The 19,430-nt window shown below is 38.2% G+C and overlaps 2 protein-coding genes across 15 annotated transcripts in view; one reads left to right on the plus strand and one right to left on the minus strand.

The window, feature by feature from the left end:
• The window catches only part of nbeaa (neurobeachin a), an 812,689-nt gene that overhangs the window by 586,519 nt on the left and 206,740 nt on the right, over window positions 1–19,430 (plus strand). For 8 of the 14 annotated variants that reach the window (XM_078222243.1, XM_078222244.1, XM_078222247.1 and 5 more), the window contains 3 exons: window positions 5,622–5,765; window positions 6,436–6,468; window positions 9,562–9,698. In XM_078222243.1, coding sequence (XP_078078369.1) covers window positions 5,622–5,765; window positions 6,436–6,468; window positions 9,562–9,698 — 314 coding nt within the window. The remainder of the gene's footprint in view (window positions 1–5,621; window positions 5,766–6,435; window positions 6,469–9,561; window positions 9,699–19,430) is intronic. The other 6 variants (XM_078222246.1, XM_078222250.1, XM_078222251.1 and 3 more) reach the window with 1 other exon arrangement.
• LOC144499787 (putative nucleotidyltransferase MAB21L1) lies at window positions 12,772–14,304 on the minus strand. The gene has a single exon (XM_078222258.1). The coding sequence runs from the start codon at window positions 14,277–14,279 to the stop codon at window positions 13,200–13,202; it is 1,080 nt and encodes a 359-aa protein (XP_078078384.1). The 5' UTR covers window positions 14,280–14,304; the 3' UTR covers window positions 12,772–13,199.

Genomic DNA, 19,430 nt, shown 5'->3' on the forward strand with positions numbered 1-19,430 from the left:
TTATTTCCCTTTTTATTTTTCTTTCTGTCTCAATTTATCCAATTTGCCTAGTTCCTTCTCAATCTTTCTCTTGTTTCTTGGTTTTGTTCTTTTCTTCAATTGGTCAAGGAGATAGCTTTCTGAAAGCTATGTTCATGAGATCCCAGACACACCATAAACATCATCTAGCCATGATCAGACCAAAATTCTAACAATTCTAAAATATATATAATCCAATGTCAATGATGGGCAGATAAGTGCAAATAGCAATATTCACCGCCAAACCTCCCATTATAGCAACATCTGGCCTGTATCATTAATACTTGGGTATGCAGGTTTAACCATTCCAGGGTTGTGTATTGCCAAACTATGGCCAGGTCATTTTCCTACAATATTTGTTGGTGATTATTTGTTGATTATTACAGATATACATAAAGGGCCACATAATCTTTAAAATAAACATAAAAATTGCTCCTGATTTGATGATTGGTCTCCTTGTTGTATAGACTAATATTTACATTCTAAGGGTCAGAAAGTTGTTATCCTGTATCTTTAACCTTTGCATTCTTACTAATTTTAATTTGTTTTCTATCAAAAGTTGTTCCATTTTGTGTCCAGTCTAACACTGAAATAAACATAGAAAATGCTCAGCATCTGTAGGTGGAGAAACAGTTAATATTTCAGGTTGTTGACTTTTATCAAAGCTAGAAAAAGTTAGGTACCTGACAGATTTTAAACAAATACAGAGTCAGGAAAAGTGGAAGGAGAGGAGGAAAGACACAGAGACAGCAATACAGTCAGAGAGAGAGGGAGACAGTGACAGAGAGATGAAAGTGTAGCATTGACTAAGCAACAAGGGATTTAAAAATATGGCTTTGCTTATTTCAGAATCTCACATCTGGCTTTGCATTCATAATTTCCAGTCAGCAGTTCTTATAAATCCAGCAGATAGAGATCAATTGAATTCAAATATATATATTGCATTAAAGAATGTATACCGATATATGTATTTTGAAGTCCATTGGATTATTTCTTGACAGGCAGTTAAGCTTCATCATCCATGAGAGAAAAGGAAGAAAAGGGGGAGGGGTGACATTATTGAGTAAGGAGAGCATTGCAGTGCTGGGGAAACAGGGTGTCCCAGAGGAATTAAGGACAGAATCTATTTGACGTTTAGCTAAGGAACAAAAGAGGTGCAGTTACATTGCTGAGTGTAATCTATAGGCTACCAACTAATGTAGAAGGAAGGATGTAGAGTAACAGATTTGCAGGAAATTACAAAGAGCTGCAAAACATTACAGAGTCATTATAATGGGGGACTTCAATTCCCTGAATGTAGACTGGGATAGTGGTAGTGTAAAGGGCAGTGAGGGGCAAGGGTTCCTAGAGTGTATTCAGGAAAGTTTTCTGCAGTGGTATGTTTCCAGTTCAATGTGAAAGGAGACTTTGCTAGACCTGATTCTTGGGAATGAGGTAAGCCAAGTGGATCAATTGGCAGGAGGACAATATTTCGGGGACGGTGATTATTGTATTATAATGTTGGGGCTGGCTTTGGTGAAGGACAAAGAACATTTTAGGGTGAGAAAAATTAACTCGGGGAAAGCCTATTTCAGTGCAGTTAAAATGGATCTTGGTCAAATAAAATGGTTGACAGGAAATGGTAACAGAACAATGGGCTACCTTCAAAGAAGAGATAGTTCAGGCAAAGTCAAGGTATATTTCCCCTCAAGGGAAAGGTAGAGCAAACAAATCCAGAGCTTCCTGGATAACAAAAGAGATGGAAATTAAGATAAAGAAAAAAAGGAGTACTTATGGCAGATGTCAGTTAGAAAATGTATTTAAGAAACAGGCTGAAAATAGAAGGTTCAGAGGAGAGGTGAAAAAGCAAATGAGAGAAGAAAAGAGTATGAAAAGAGACTGACAACCAAAGTAAATGGAAATCCCAAAGTGTTCTGGGGGCATATAAATAGCAAAAGGGTGATAAATGGCGGAATAGGGCTAATGGTTAGCACTGCTGCCCCAGGTTCAATTTCAGCCTCGGGTGACTGTCTGTGTGGAGTTTGCACGTTCTCCCCGTGTCAGCGTCAGTTTTCTCTGGATGCTCTGGTTTCCTCCCACAGTCCAAAGATGTGCGCGGTTAGGTTGATTGGCCATGCTAAATTGCCTCTTAGTGTCAGGGGATTAGCAGGATAAATACGTGGGGTTGACGGAGATAGAGCGTGGGTGGGATTGTTGTCAATGCAGGCTCGATGGGCCAAATGGCCTCCTCCTGCACTGTAGGGATTCTATGATTCTGTGAAAATGGGATTGTACCATGGAGTGACAGGGCACAGCTGAGATATTAAAAAATACTTTGCATCTGTCTTTACCAAGGAAGAAGATACTGTCCAGGCCATGGTGAAAGAGGCAGTAATTCAGACACTTAGAAGGATACAAAATTGATGAGGAGATATGAGATTGGCTGTCTCTACTTAAAGTTGATAAAGCATCAGGATTGGATGAGATGCAACCAAGGATACCGAGGGAAGTGAGAGTTGAAATTGCGGAGACCCTGGCCATAATTTTTCACTCTACCTTAGACTCAGGGTAGTGCCAATGGACTGGAAAATTGCAAATGTTACATCCTGATTCAAAAAAGAATGTAAATATAAACCCATCAACTATAGATCAGTCAGTTTAACTTCAATGGTGGAAAACTTCAAGAAACAATTATTCAGGACAAAATTAATAGTCACAAATACAGGTTAATTAAGGAAAGCCAGCATGGATTTGTTAATGGTAAATTGTGTTTACTTAACTCACTGGAGTTTCTTGAAGAGATAAAAGAGAGGGTTGGTGAAGGACAATGCTGTCTATTTGGTGCACGCGGGCTTCCAAAAGAGATTTGATACAATGCCCCACAATAGACTGGTGATCAGTTATAGTTCACTGAATAAAAGGGACAGTAGCAACATGGATATGAGATTGGCTGAATTACAGGAAGCAGAGAATGGTGGCCAAGGAATGTTTTTGTGCTGGAGTAAGCTTTTTAGTGGTGTTCCCCAGGGGTCAGTGTTGGGACCTTTGCTTTTCCTGACATATATTAATGACCTAGATGTTGGTGTACAGGGCACAATTTCAAGATGATACCCAACATTTAGAAGCATTGTGAACTGTGAGGAGGACAGTGTAAAACTTCAAAAGAATATGGACAAGTTGGTGGAGTGGGCAAATAGGTGGCAGATGAGGTTCAATGCAGAGAAATATAAAGTGATTCCTTTTGGTAGGAAGAACATGGAGAGAGAATATAAAATGAAATACAATTCTAAAGCAGGTGCAGGAGCCGAAGGACTTGGATGTATTTGTGCATAGGTCATTGAAGGTAGCAGGAGAGGTTGAGAGTGGTCAGTAAAGCATATGGTGTCCTAGGCTGAGAGTATAAGACCAAGAATTTTCTGTGGCACTTGTATAAGATATTGTTCAGCCTCAACTGGTGAAAAACGTTTTCACCCGGCCAGTGGCTAAGGACTAGGATGAAAGTGGTGGAGGCAGGTTCAATGGAAGCATTCACAGAGGAATTATATTATTCTATGGGAAGAAAGAATGTGTAGGGTAGAAGACAGGAGAATGGCGCTTCATTACTTATTCAGAAAGCCTATGCAGGCACGATGGAAAGAATGTGTAGGGTAGAAGACAGGAGAATGGCGCTTCATTACTTATTCAGAAAGCCTATGCAGGCACGATGGGCTGAATGACCCTTTTCTGCTCTGTAATAATGTTTGTGTTCTGTGATATTACTTTAGTGGCGTCTGATTAAATGTTAGTACTTACCCGGGCTTACAGTGCGAGTCCTCGCAATATTTCAGACTCAGTATCGATCTTAAACACTTTACATATAACAACCGAAGCAAATTTTACCTTTTGGTATATTTTAATTTGTTGCATTCTGGACCACAGAGTCTCTGATGCCAATAGCAGAGATGTATTCCATAACATTTGTTAGCCTTTACCAAGCAAAATACGCCGGGGGGCGGGTGGAGGTATCAGAGAAATGGCTGATCCAATGAGGAAATTGTGTGTGCGTGTGTACAATTCCACAACCTTCCAGTTTATTGCCTGTCACTTTATTCATTGGCACATTGGCTGCTGGGTCAACTTTATATTTTCGAAACAAAACTGGCAGGAAGTATTCACGGTGTACATGACAAGTTTATTGTGGATTGAATGGTTGCTGTTTTCCCACGGTGCTCCAAATCTCAGCACTTGATTTCTAAGAGGTTGCAACATTTTGAGAATAAAACGAACTCCCCCTACTAATTATTTTGTTTTGTTCGACGGTTGCCGATCATCAGCGGCAAATCCGTACCGTCCTCTCAAATAACAACTTCTCTCCTATTAGGTTCTCATCTGTCCATAAATAGCGAATTGAGGCTAGAGAAACGAAAAATACAATGCAAGTGTCTGCTTTCGTGAGAACAAGTATCAATTGCATCGTGGACTCCGGATATTTCTATCCACCAGGTGGAGCTCAGAAATAAATTGTCGCAAGAGGTTGCGATTTCCAAAGTGGTCTGAAATAAGACAGCTTCTGTTCGTTTACTGATCGTCCGGGAAAACGAAAACATCAACTTTTCACCGTGATGACATGACTGATCATTAATTTTAATTTATTTTCAATTAATTTTGGAGTTCCTGGACATTCCGCTCTTTGCAATTAAAACGTTAACTGTTCCCCACCCCATAGCAGTTACTCGCCTTCCCCTCTCTGGATTGTGATTGACACATTAAAACTCAATTGAAATAAAAGCAGTCACATATGGATCCCCATGACCCGGACATAAACCACCCCCTTCTTGCTTTGAGTTACGTGTATAACGTTAAAAGAGAAAAGGGTTTTTAAAAAAACATGATTCTTGATCAGGGCCTGAGGGCCAGCTGGCCAAAAGAGCGGGCTAGACATATTTTGGTTTATGTAACAAGTTGTTAGACAAAGCCAACGTGAGCGCAGAGTATCTGCACACTGTCTTAAATGAAAAATCTTTGTAAACGACATTAGCCAGGTTTTACGTAGGGTTTTTTTTCCTAAGGGACAGTGTGGTTTTATTTTGGTATATTCGCATATACATGTATTATCTTTAAAACGACACAAGATAACGGTAATACGTGTCTAACACATGATTGAATTGGTCATATAAATAAAGATTTATTCAACAAAATATTAATTTTCTTGTGCTTGGTTTGCTAATGCACACACACATTCGGTGCGTTCGAAAAAAGAAGTCTTGCGGTGTAATTACTTGTTTTCCGGAGCACAATCTTATTCTGAGGCTCCAATGTATAACCCGCAATCAGAAACTAGGTAGTTTTGCAAACGTTCGAGCGATTATTGTGAGAGATGCTCATCTTGGATCCGCCAAAGGGAGCCTTTGTAACTTTCAGCCAAAGGCGGAGACAAGAAGCACCTTTTAAACAGGTATCTGTAAAGTGCGCTGCTCTTTTTGGGGAGCCGGCGCAGACACGTTGGGCCGAATGGCCTCCTTTTGTGCTGTAACAATTCTGTGATCCCTTGGTGTAATCTATTGAATATCTCTTGTTAAATGCTTGGTTTGACACGGTTGCGTATGGGGGGGGTGAGTTATTTCAACGTCTGACTTCTTTTGCAGGTACGGATGAGGATGTTATAAAGTCGAAGAAAACTTTCCGGACCCAAGCAGTTGTAAATCAGAACGCGGAGACCGAGTTAATGTTAGAGGGCGATGACGATACTGTCAGCCTATTGCAGGAGAAAGAGATCGACAATTTAGCAGGTAATCATCAGTATCCTGAGAAGATGAGACGTCCTGTTTAGCAGCTAACCGCCTTATGTTAATGAAGGGCGCACTGACGCACAATACTACTGTATATAGCTCAAACGAAACCTTGTCAGTGTAGTGAAAGAGATCGATAGTTCAGAGAGATATTCACAGCGTGCAGGGTTTTGCTGCAGGATAACACCCACCCTACTGAAAACGCGACCATAATCTGTCAATTTTCGAAACTCAAAGGACAAGATGAATATATGTGCTGGGACATTAACTATCATTATGTTGCTCATCCATCTTCTGAAAATGATGCAATGCAATACTTCCTAATATAGTTTGCTATTCAACTTAGAAAGCAGATGTGCTCACGTTTAAAATAACGTTTAAGGTGTAAAATTAAACATAAATCAGTTGTGTAAACTTTCTGAACTGAATAAAAAGATATTTTCTAAAAGTATGCATAGAATTCAATAATATTGAAAACAATATAAGATCCAAATGTATTTAAGCGGGAGGGTCAATTTAAATCATATTTTCAAAATAATATCACGAATTGTACTTTTGAATCGAATATTCCCTTTCGTAGATATAGATTATATCTTTAATTTGATTTGATCACAAGTTGCCGTGCTATTTCTTTAAAAAAAATAATACATCTTGTTCACTTTTATTCCAGCGCCTTTTTGTCCTCGAGTCTTTATTTCCAGAGGCAAGTCACAAGTTTACGGCATTTAATCTCTGAAGCGGGGCACTTTTATCTTAGTAGTTGCTTTACAAAAACTCTGAAATAACAATCTAACGCAGTAGTGTAATAGAATGTAAAAAAACTAACATTGTGACAAATAGCTAAAATTAACATTCTTTTCAGAAGCTGGATGTCCATGGATGATTGATTGCTTATTATTTGTTTAACCAAATATCTTCCCAATATCCCATATTCCTTGGTTTAAAAAAACTGATCTACTAATATTTGCTGTTTCAATTGATTTTTCGCTATCGTTGAACTTTTTTTTAACAAACCCAAAGCAAAATGGTAAATTTAAGGGACATTGTGTTTAACTCTTGATTAATTCGATGAAAATACTAGGCAAACTTCATTATTAACACCAAATTATTTTTAAGTGCACATTATATTCAGGACAAATATTGCCAAAAAAATGAAGAAAATGCAACGACAAAAGCACAAATCAAAACCTCCAATACTGTTTCTTTTTGCTTTAATTTCTGTTAGAGTTTAAAGATACCGAACTAATTTCAGTCCACATTGTTGTTTTAGGTTACTTTTTATTTACACCTTCTCATATTTTGCGTTCATTATTTTCTGGCTCGCCTGGGCCCGGCTCACGATCTCAGCAGTCTGGCTTTGTTAATAATTTGATCTGTTGCATACCCGATTAGTCTGAGTGAGACAGGCCGCTGTTTTTTCTCTATCCTCTTACTCTACGGTTTCCACTTGGGCGGGGTTTATCTCTTGTGCGCTGAGTAACCCGCAATTTCCCGCTCTCATTTTAAATGAAAACGACAACCGCGGCCCAATCGGTTGATTTGTTATCCCCAAGTATTCCCCCCTCCCCGATATCTGTAGACGTGAGTGATCTGTGTTGTCTCCTGATCTATAGGTTTGGATTCCATTCATGTTTTCCTTGTTTCACGACTGTCCCTCTGCTCTGTAAGGATGGATCTCAACATCAGAGCTATGCTTTCCCATTGCCTACCCATTTTTTTTTGTTTCTGACCTTTCTCTTAACTGCACTGCCTTACTCCCGATCTATATAGTCCCAAATCGGATAGATCTCCTAACCTTTGATTTGGCGTTTTCTTCCCTTTGTTCTAAGGCCCACGTCATCTATATACCTGATTGTCAATGTCTCTGCCATCTCCAGCGTTACTCTTCCATTTTACACCCAAATGTCCATCCCTGCGCCAACCTGGTTCCATTTAACGGACAAATGGTGGGTGTTGGTAGTATGGAAGCGTCAAATTAAGCACCCCTGCTGCTGCTTACTCCATTGATAACCGTATTATTTTGTGCAAGGGAGACATCGAAGGGCCTTTTGGTGCTTTATGTAGATTTAAATGTTCATTTCAAATTGAACGAAAGTTTGAAATGACTGAACCTCCAATATCCACTTCATGTATATTGCTTGCGTTGAGATAAACTTGCACGTCAGCTAACTTAACTGGAATAATGATGGATTGATATAAGCACATGTTCACAACATTGGACAGTTTAACCGTCTATCTTGGCCATCTAATATATTTGGTACGAATCATATATTAAATCCTTTAAGAGAGTTGTGGCGTTGAATCAATGCATATAACAAAACCTTGTTCTCTATCAGTGTAAATAGCAGGAAACATTCCACACTGTTAGACCAGCTGCATAAAGGCACATTTGAAGGATTCAACCTTCCGTAAAATCGGGCTAGAGCGGGTCCGATTAGTATTTACTGTTCGATTCAAATAAAGTTCTGATAGCACATTGTCGCCGTTTTATGCCCGGAGATGTCTAGCTAAAAAAGAACTATTCCGTTGTTGATCATTTCTCTGATATTTGAATATGTGTATATTTGAGTATTAGTTTATGCAAACATTTTAATATTGAATCCTAATTATGGAGTCGGGATCCCATGAGAGATTAAAACGTAATCCTTTTCTTACGGCTGCACTGGATTAACCTCATATTGTCCCAGTCTTTCTCTAATTCCCTCCAGGCTACAGTACAATGTTTATATTCTCTTGAAATGTCCTACGCTTCGGGTGACTATGCAGTTTTGGAAAGCGCCCTCCCTCCGAAAAAAAATGCAACATTGACAAATTCTAAAAATTTGATCTGAATTGGTAAACATCTCTTCTGAGAGTTATAAAAGCAAGAGCTTCGCGCAGTGCCTTTCTCCGAGCACAAAAGAGGAGAGCTTTGGGAATACAAACCAAATCCACTTGTAATCTTGCAACAATATCGAACATAATTGGTTGAGCAACCCAGATTAAGATTGATGAGAGATTAAAGTAGCGCTTCAGTGCAGCGATCGATAGCAAATACCAATCGTAAAGATTTTAGTTTGGCTAGTTGTGGCTAGATATGGGTAATATAGAGGCAAGTGAGTGCTCGGGATCCAGATGATGACATTTCACGTGATGAAGATCAGCTGATTGAGATCAGCAATATCCCGATAAAAATTTTAGATTTTCTTGGAATGTGGAACAAAAACGGAAATATACTAGGCACATCTCCTACATTGACAGTGATCAACATGCCTGAAGATGTTATTTGAAAGCTGGCAACATATTTCGCAATGCATAAACACGTTCTGTATCATTAAAAACTTTGGCTTGTTTTTAGTACTCTACAGCAGTGAGATATTTTGATAAATTTGAGACGTACAAAGCGTTGGATGCTAATTTTACACGTTATGGGTAATGGGACGTTCAAACCAATAAAATGTACCTCAGATTATGCCCTGAAACTAAAATGTTTCAGGATCTTACCAAGATAACTCCTACAAATGTAATATCTAATCAGGTACCAGTCTTTCGCATGGTGATCTCAGAAATTATCAATAACACAACAATTATCCTCGAAGTCTATATGCTTGCAGTGGGAATATTGTGTGTGCTAATTAATATTCTACGAAGTCCGTGATTGAATGTGAATATTGGTGTATGGTGCATGATGAAAAAACTTCCGTAAGTAATTGCGGTAAACCCATTTTGTCAAAGTATTGTATTCAAAATGACCCATCTGTTTGAAATCCCTGCCAAGGTCCATCGTGAAAATGAAGATTTGTTTGTCTACTTGCAGGCCCCGTTGTCTTGAGCACTCCAGCTCAGTTAATCGCACCAGTGGTAGTTGCTAAAGGAACCTTGTCCATCACCACGACAGAAATCTATTTTGAGGTAGACGAGGATGACCAAGGATTTAAAAAAATCGACCCAAAAGTAAGTTATTTTAATTTTGGCACGGTAGCTGTTTACATCAGAACTATCTTTTTGTATTTGTGGTTTGTTAAATCGCCCTTCTCAATCATTTTAAATTACACTTAACTTTATCCAATATTAAAATGCACTGTTCGTGCATGGAAAAGATACCGACATTGTCTGAAAACTTGGACGAATATTAACTTATTCTGAATCTTGAAATGCACATTTATTTTTCCCAACAATATAAAATGAGAAATTACAGTAAGTTGTACCACTGCCAATTTTTGCTTCAAGTCTTATGTTGTCAACAAAGTTAGAAAAGATTGTGAATGACTTGTAATTATCTACATGTCCGTATTATGCTTAGAGTAATTAGAAATAAGCCGAGATAGTTGTGCAAATATTAAACGGATAGAAGGTCGTTTTTTTGGGAAAAGAAACGGAAAGCAAGCAGCTTCCAATTTTTGTTAATTGCAATACTTGTATATCCCTGAAAATCGCATTACTATGTGTTTTTTAAAAAGTATTTTCCTATTTCATTCCTGTCCCTTTGGTATTACACATATTGTCCCCAGCGACTCGGTCGTACTAATATGTGCCCAATAAAATTGATCGACCCGCATCTTGCAGCCATGTCAGTTCCACATCTTAAAAGAAACACCGCCTATAAAACTAACTTTTGTGGCCGAGCCAGTTTCATACTTGGACCAAAGCTGGAGTGCGTTGGGATGCAGTAATAAATCCGCGTTCTAAAATGTAAATCCTGTAGCTGTGCTCACTGAAGATTATATAGCTCTATGTATTGATCACGTGCTCGAAGCACCTTATGAAATATTCTAAAAGTTCTGTATGCGTGTTAGTGTATGCGATATTCAGCACTACAAACACACGTCAAAAAAGTGTTTGATATCTGCATCTCCTGGGACTCGTTTATTTAAAGTAGCCGATACATTTTGATGAGCCTTAAGTGAATAAAACTGGCAGGACTAAAGACGGGAGTTGATCTTTAACCTAGTCTATCCGGGCCTACAAAAAAGTTGATGGCTTTTTCAAACCACCATGTTCAGGCCTTGGCCCAGTTTTTATTGCTGCTGTTGTCTGGTATGTCCCCTGCAGATCAAATATTTACAATTTTGCAGTATCTTAAGTATACTTGGTAGGACCAAGCGACACAGCAGTAGTTGATATCCAATTTAGTTACGAGTAATGACTCTATTTTGATGTAATGTTTTGAAGCAAACATCCAAATCTATTGTAACAAATGTAGGATTTAATTAAACATAAAGAACTCCATGGATTTCATTTTAGTGCTAAGCTTGATCCACCTGTTTCGTTCTAAGTTGTTTTTATTCTATTCTCATTTTTGTTTGATTTAAGTTACATTATATTATTCACAACCATTATAATAAGTGACATAACAGTAAATCTGAACAAAACCTTAATATTTAGAATATAACATAGCGTGTAACTATTTTATCAACACTTAACTGAAATAAAATGAAGAGTTCATATTTTTGTTTTCACTCTGGTGTACTGAAAAGTAACATAAGGCAGGGAAATTTCGGTCCATTTAACCCACTGGTTTTCATAGTCAACAATGGTGACGGACATTGATGAATGTTGTGCATTTTTTATGATGTCTTTTAAAACGTGTTTTGAACCATTAGCACAAAATGTTGTTAATATATTGTTTCATTTGGTCATGATTTACACTTACATTAAGAACTCATTTGTTTGAGAAATCAGCTCATTTCAGCTTAGTCCGCACTTTCGCATTAAATTTTACTTCTGTTCTTGCATGAAAACGCAATTATTAGCTGCAGTACTTGATTGTATTGAGAGACAATTGCTTGGATGACTATTGCAAGAAACGTAAAACGACTCAGTAAAACCGTCTATGGTTTCGTAAGGGCCAATGACGTATTGCATGCACACCTCGCTGGCAACGAAAAATCGTATAAAAATTAAACTTGGTTTAGAATATTTGAAAATGCATTGCACAGTCATCATGCTCAAATCCCCGAAAGTACAAATCAGTTCCTTTGTAAGCTTTTTGATGGGATGGGAGTAGTTATGATGCTAATGCGATAGTCCGTTTTTGTTACATTAAAACCATACTGTTTTGTTTAGCTCGTTATAGTATTTTTGTTCATTTTCCTACCGAACTTATATTTCTGCTGTATTTACATACAGCTGAAAAGTCAATGGCCAGAAGAGATAACCGATTTTATATTGTGCTGCGCCCATTCAACACTATCTCGAACACCGAGATCTTTAAAAAATATTTTTGAGACAACAAAAAAGCAAGTTGGCATCGTACATACATGGCTATATCATTTCTGATTAAAATTAGCTTTTAAAAAAAATCACCAGTGAGTTTGCAGACTTGTAATTAAAATATTAAACTATTCTCGATGGGGTTTCATGAGCTGCAATTTCAAACGTAAACATATTAAACGACCGTTTTTAAGACCGCGCCCTCATTTATTTAATGAATACATTGGTGATCTTAAACATCATGAGTGATCTTCACGTTTATATTATGCATGCCTTATTCTAAATTAAACACCATTTCAGTGCAATAATATGTTTGACAAAATATAATTTACGCGTTTTTTGGATACAGAATTGCAACAGCATAGGTTTTGTACAGAATTGCCTAAAGATTAGTTACCAAAGCATGATCGATTATTTTCATTCCCAGTTTGGTTTGCACATGTAATCATAACAATTTCCTAAACCTAATAGTATTTGTTTTATGTTATCGACCTCAAATATTATCAACCTCCAAACAGGCTGGGTCATTCAGAACAATAGCTAGTTTTTTATAAACTATGTTATAATATAATGTGGCGTTTTTGTATCTTTTATCTTTCATTGAATTTTTAAGTAATTGAAGTGCGGGCACGTTGTAGATATTATTGAGGCGGGCATCAGTGATTAGTCTTTTTACTTCAATTATAGAATATTTGACATTACAAACTGCAAGCGATGGAGATTTTAATCATTTATTTTATTAACTTCAAATTAAATATTTTCAGCAACAGGAATTTCAAAATGTTCTTAATCACAAAATGTTCTTAATCCAGTGTTTTCCAAGTGCATATTTTCAATATTTTCTCCAGTATTCGATATTCAAGCATTATGTATAAGCAATGTTCATACTTCCATTTGGGTATAGTTTAAATAACAATTCAAGTAATGGTGGAATGAGTATTAAAAGGAATGAACAAGCAAAAATCTGGAACGATCACTGTCGCCAGAATGTAAACTTCTGCATTAGACACATCAGATAGCAATAAACTTCAACGATATTTATCTACAAATACCTTGATGGCAATGTCTTCTTTTAGCAAAAAATGTCCAGCCGTATCCAAAAAGATGAAACCAGTCAGCCAGTTCGCCTAAGAACTCACGGTACACAAAACATCAACAGCCACAACTGAACGACAAATGCGAGTTTTTTTTTAATACGTAACAAAATAAAAACCACAGTTTAAATGCAGTAAGTGTTCGTTTTCAAAGTTTTTCTAAGCTTTTGGGGTTGGTGAGTATCTCCCTCGCCAGGCGCCAGGTTTGTTTGGCTGCGTTTTCCAAAGCGGTATGTGGTTTGCCCTGAAATAAATCTAGATTGGGTAAGAAATAGTGTGGACATCTGCGACACTGAAGGCAGGAGATGAGCTGCAGTAGAATCCCGTTTAGGCGATCCCCCAAACACGACTCGTCCCAGTCCGATTCCCTGGGATGTTTCTCACATTCGTAGGAAACCAGAGTTTTCATGTGGTAGTTATTGAGGGGCTGCCCAGGGAGTTCAAGGTGCCGGTCACGCAAAGTTTTGAGAACGGACAGACATTTCTTCCGACAGCCCCCGAGCAGAAGCCTGTTCTCGGCCTCGGCGAACTGTAAAACCCAAGCATCGCTCTCGGCTGAGCTCTGCTTGCCGGAAAGGGAGTAGCACTCTTTGGAGAGCAGGTTGAACCCCTCGGCCTTGACCTCTGCCACCCGGTTCGGCCCAGGCCAGGGGATGTGGGGCAGTGGCCAGTGCGCCGCGCTCCTCGGCCATATCCCAGTGCATTTGAAGGCGGGAGTGATCTGCACGATGTAGCGGTCCCTGATCCGGAGCTTCACTTCACTGGTGTCGGCCACCATCTTCACCACGTCCCGGTAGCTACATTTGTCCACAGCCTGAGCCACCAGCGTCTGAAACCTGGAGCGGATCTTCCGCGCAGAGAGATAACCTGAAGCCGTAATGAATTCCACCCACAGAGACATGCTCCTCTTGCGACCGTCGCTTAGCTTTAGCACGGCGCATCCAGGTAAGGAACCGTCGTCCACGAAGTTGAAAACTCCCATCTGGTTCAGGTAGAGGACCACCTCGAATTCGGTGGGAGAAATGACCTCCAGCCCCTCAAAGCGGCTGTCGATCTCGTTGAGAGAGCTGATAAAGCGTGGCTCCTGCACCTCGACTTCCTTCAGCACGTCTGACACCACTTTGCACACTTCCCTGATGGTCTTGGCTATAGCGGCCTTCCGCGCTTGACATTTCTCGTTGTAGTACTTATTGAGGTGGTAGACGAGTTTGGCTTGGGCAGCTATCATATTGGGGCAGAGATCCGGGTTGTACACCGGAGTCTCGCAATAAGCTGACGGATCCAATGCGGCCGGTTTTACAGGCGCCAACTTCAGAGAAATGAAATCAGCAATAAAATGAGGTGCCGTAATAAAAAGAGAGACACTTCCAACGCTGCCAGTCTCAAAGCAGAGCGTTCATAATAAAAAAAATCTGGACGGCAGCCTAGGGACCCCGAGATACCAGCACCAACTTCGTGTTTGTTTGTTTGCTCTTTCGCTTGCCCGCGCGTTCTCTCTCTCTCTCTCTTTCTAAGTTGTCAAGAAACAGATCAAGTGTATCCCAGCCTGTGCTTCTAGAGCTGCTGATCAGTTTGGAGGAGCACAGATGCTCTGTGGAGTGTAAAATATAAGGCAGGGCCGGGCGTCGGCATCCAATCGCTCTTGGGCTCGTCATTGCCTGCCACTAAATAGAGCTAATTAATCCTAGCATTTATAAAGAAACTCAAAAGTGGGTGTCTGAGACGAAAAGGGAATGTTCAAAAACAGCGCAGTCGGATTGTCAGAGGAATACTTGAATTTTTTTTTGTTGTGTGTGTGCATGTTGTGGATATTGTTGGACAGAGAAGCTATTTGGTAATATATAAATAGATGCGGTATTTGATAGCCAGCTGATCTATTAGCCCTCTCCTTCTACCAGGATGGGCAGTGTTTACAGTTATGAGGTGTTTGTATAGGCAGGTGCTAATGGCTTGTTGTGGTTGTAGGTTCTCGTCACTTTCAGAGAAGAAAGTCCGGTTTCATCGCAGCTCTTCATCTGATTGTCAGATAACAGCTCAAATCCAGTCTTAGAAGGCTTTAGTTCGACAGTTTGGCTGGGTTTTCTTTAAGTGACGTCTCACAGCCAAATGTTTCCTATTGGCAAAAAAAATGTGCAATTAATGCACATTTTAACAAAAATAGGTTATGAAACATTCACTTAAGTCATGTGCTTTGAAAATATTAAAATTGTAACCTCCTGGAAACAGTCTTAAAGTAATGATAGCCCAACAGGAAAACTGATATGAAGCCACATTAGCGTTAAAATCTGTCAATGAGGTGCCATAGGTTTACTCTGCATGTTGAGGAACGGTTTGCAGTTTCAAATGATTATTTCATCTTTCGGGGTTACAAATACTCTCGGGACGGTTTTTTTTTTAACAAGCGATGCCGTTTGCCGGAGCTTCTGCGCTCGGAGATTTGCTGTTTAGTGCATTGTAAACCGTGCCTTGTCATTGCTCTCAGAGACTGCTGGCGGTGTGATAAAAGGAGATAATTACGTACCACAAAACGGGGGGGACTGCATTACGGGATATGTCACTTTTTTGTAAAGCGAAGTTAACAACCTGTTCTGTCCGTTGCGGTGAGAAGTATCGCAAATGAATGTATGTTGATAACTCGCCATAATTGACGCAGATTGACTCGCAAAATGAGCCAGATTGTAGGTTAGCTCACCAAAGCCATTGGTGGAGCTGTTTGGCAAAAACCCTTTCAATGTTGGAGTGGCTTAGAATGTATCATTTACAAACTTCGTTAGCTTATTAATGTGAGAGGGCAGTTCTCAAAAATGTTTCTCTTGTTGCCCATGTTGTAAATCAAATAATCTCAAATTAATGTTTATGGAAACCAAGTGAATCTTACAGTCTAAGCCGCTTTCATTAAAGTAAAAACACGGTATTTATTTGCCATTCAGTTAGACTCCCAAACAACTGATTGAATATGAATCAAAGTTAGAAAGGTTCCTCGATTCTATTATCACTTGCATCAGCTCTTCGCAACGTTCATCTGTTACGTTTCTTTTCGCTGAATATCGTTAACTTCACGTTGTTTTATTTTTAAGCTGTGGGCTAGCGCTGGGATATTAGATAGCACAGATATCTGCACTTCATATCGAGGCGAATTTGGTAATGCTTAATTAGCTGTTAGAATTTGTGTTAAATAAAGCATTTGACAATGGAGCCAGATTGCAAGCATCGAATCCGCCAGATTGAAAAAAAAGCTTTGCATCATGTTTTTTTGGCTGCTACTGATTTTTTAACTAATTAATCGAATAAGGTATTAACCCGTGGTTCGAAATAAAAAATATTTTGCGATATAAATATGCTCGTTCTTATCCACATGATAAACGACGGTGCCTCTATTATTCCAATAGTTCAAGGTGTAATTTTATATTTACCAATGTGGGCCATCGTAGGGAAAATAGTGTAAATTCTAAAGATTTACTTTCTTTCAATTTTCCAATAACTTGACACAGAGGTTCTAGAATCGCATTTAACATGACAAACAGAACGCCCTATATAGTATAGAACGAACACATGGTTTAGGGTGTCTCGATACAGTAGATGATTGAGAGTGGGTAGGATCTAAATACGGTAAATATTTTGATGCCAGTATGCCACAATAGATAGATATATAGATCAGTAATATTAGTCTTCTGGCCCACAGAGACTGTATCACATTTATTAAAAATGAAATGTGCACCATGCTCTACTGAGAGAATTACAGCTGGTTTGTAAAATACAATATTTGCTTAAGTATGTTAAAAGGCAATGATCAAAGCAGATGAAAGATGGAACGGGTAGCTAGCCATTTTATTTTCTATCAACAAGAAATAAAGAGGAGGATGATTAAAGAAAGCTCCAATTTCAAATAAAGTTTGTTTGTACTAACCAATGGTAGATGAAAAGAAAATCGGCTCTTTATTTAGATTTATGGGACTTTGTTACATTTAATATTCTGCTTATTAAATATTTAGCTAACACATATTGTTGACAGATCCGGAAAAACCTCTATCCCCCTACTCTGGCCATGTCTTAAGCTATCAACACATGCATTGGTAGGTTGAAGAACAGTAATGTCATACAACTAGTCAAATATCAGAAGAAGCCTGGTGACTATAATGTTAAAATGTAACTAAACAAAGTAAATAAAACATTTTTTCTTGCCATGTTCTCTTTCCCATTTCTCTCCTTTTTGCTCATTCTCTCCTTTGTTTTCTATTCTATCTCTCTTTCCTCTTGTCTTCTTCTGTTTTTAGTTTTTATTTTGGCTTTACTTTGCCTTAATTTCTTATCCATATATTCAATTCAAATTATTCTTTAGCTTCCATTTATTTTTAAATTCATGGTTTTACATTCTTGTTTTCCTTTGTGAAGTCCTATATCCATTTTGGATATGGAATGCACATTCCAAACACTGGTCCTCAGTTGCCGGAAAGCTGTCTCCAGTGCTGTTTTTCAGCCAGAACGATAGAAATGCAATTTTTTGACACATATTAATGTATCAACTCATAAATGACTTTTGCAGGGTAAGTTATCTTGTCCGTGGCACCAGCTACTGAATCATACCTGAAAGACATTTCAGATTAAATCTATCACCATATACATTTCAGTAAATCACTAAGGTGCATTATCCCTTTTTAAAAATTGTAGCAAAACATTGATTCTATTATTAAAAATAATGTAAAAAAGATTTGAAATGCCTGCAGTTCACTAGTTATCGATGGACTGTTCACTGATGATGTCACAAGATTGACTATTGGCCATGTTAATAACAATATCTGTTCAACTTGCATATACTGTCATTCTGTAATACAGTTAACACAAAAAGAGGTCGGCAAAATAACTAGAAACAATGTTTAAGGTTTGATTTTATTGAATAGAGGCTCTAGTCAGGGATACCTTGTTAGAATGTAAAATATGTTAGTAGGTTGATCGTTTAAACTAAAATAAATGGCTTACAAACTCAATCCATATGAAAAAATGGGAACGAGTGCAGTGTGAATGGTAGTTTGTCTTAAAGTTCAATTTCTCTGCATTCCATTTGTCTGGCCATTTTATATTAACTTAGGTCTTTGGGTTGGGGGTGTTGAAGGGGAACTATTAATTTACAAAATTGGATTCTATAGTAAGTTTATCATTATGGTAGATGTTTCAAACGTGACATGATTATTTCCTCGAGTTGCGGTCATTTTCTTTGTCCCTACCTTTATAATATGTTTTCCATACACAAAGTCCTTCATTGTAAGTTTAATTTTTTTTTAAATGCACAATATCATAGAATTTGAAATATTGTGCACAAGAATGCAAACAAGTGTATTTTTGAAACAAATTTTCAAGTTAAAATCAATCAACCAAAGGAACAAATAGTTTATGTTTCACAATTTGGATGTCAGCTGTTTAAGGGTGTTTTCGCATACCATGCTTATTATCGTTCTCAATATTTCATGATGCTAAAGGTAATATGCGTACAAGGTCACTGTTAGATCAAGTTGATCTACATGTCCAGCACCTAGTGGTTTGAGATCCAAACTGCAGATCACAGACTATGGTATAAATTCATACTCTGTGATTCACTTCCAAGGGAATCACTTCCAACAGAAAAAATGAGGAAGAAAAATAATTCTACTTTTTTTTCTTAACTAATACCCTTCTGGGAAAAAACGTTGCTAAAAGTCTTTTTAAGCTTTTCAGAATTAAAAAAAACTTTTGCACACATATTATAATGTCACCACATGCACAGAATGGCAAAGTAATATTAACTGTCTTGAAACCCGGGGAAAAATTGGGAAATACCAGAATGAATCAACAATCCAAACCTGGAACAAACCTAGTAGCAATTCACTTCCAGTTTGCTTGCTGGAGTATGAACATACAAAATAGGAGCAGAAATAGGCCATTCGGCCCCTCAAACCTGATCCACCATTCAATAAGGTCATGGCTGATCTGTTGGTGTTTCGAATTCCACACTCCCATCTAGCCCAATAATCTTTGTTTCCCTCACCTAACAAAAATCTACCTCTGCCTTAAAAATATTCAATGGCCTGCTTCCACCACTTTCTATGGCTGAGAGTTCCAAAGTCACACAACCTTCTAAGAAAAAAAAGATCCTTATCTGTCAGACAAAAATCCTTAACAACTGTTAATTGCTATTAATATTTGAGAATTCATACCAGCTGCACTGGAATGATGGAATGTCAGAAAAACTGAATTTGAGATATCTTGCAAGAGACATTGATCATATTAGGATCTGCTATTTTACAGAACATATTTCTTAGGTCTCTTCCAGTGGTTACTGTTAAACCTTTAAAATATTTCCATGGGTAGGTACAAATTTAGATTCATATATATATATTGCTTATAC

The sequence above is a fragment of the Mustelus asterias genome, chromosome 10 (genome assembly GCF_964213995.1).
Source record: "Mustelus asterias chromosome 10, sMusAst1.hap1.1, whole genome shotgun sequence".
Classification (NCBI taxonomy): domain Eukaryota; kingdom Metazoa; phylum Chordata; class Chondrichthyes; order Carcharhiniformes; family Triakidae; genus Mustelus; species Mustelus asterias.

Bases quoted from the DNA above. Each gene is read 5' to 3' on its own strand.
- LOC144499787 (XM_078222258.1), bottom strand. From the start codon at position 14,279: ATGATAGCTGCCCAAGCCAAACTCGTCTACCACCTCAATAAGTACTAC.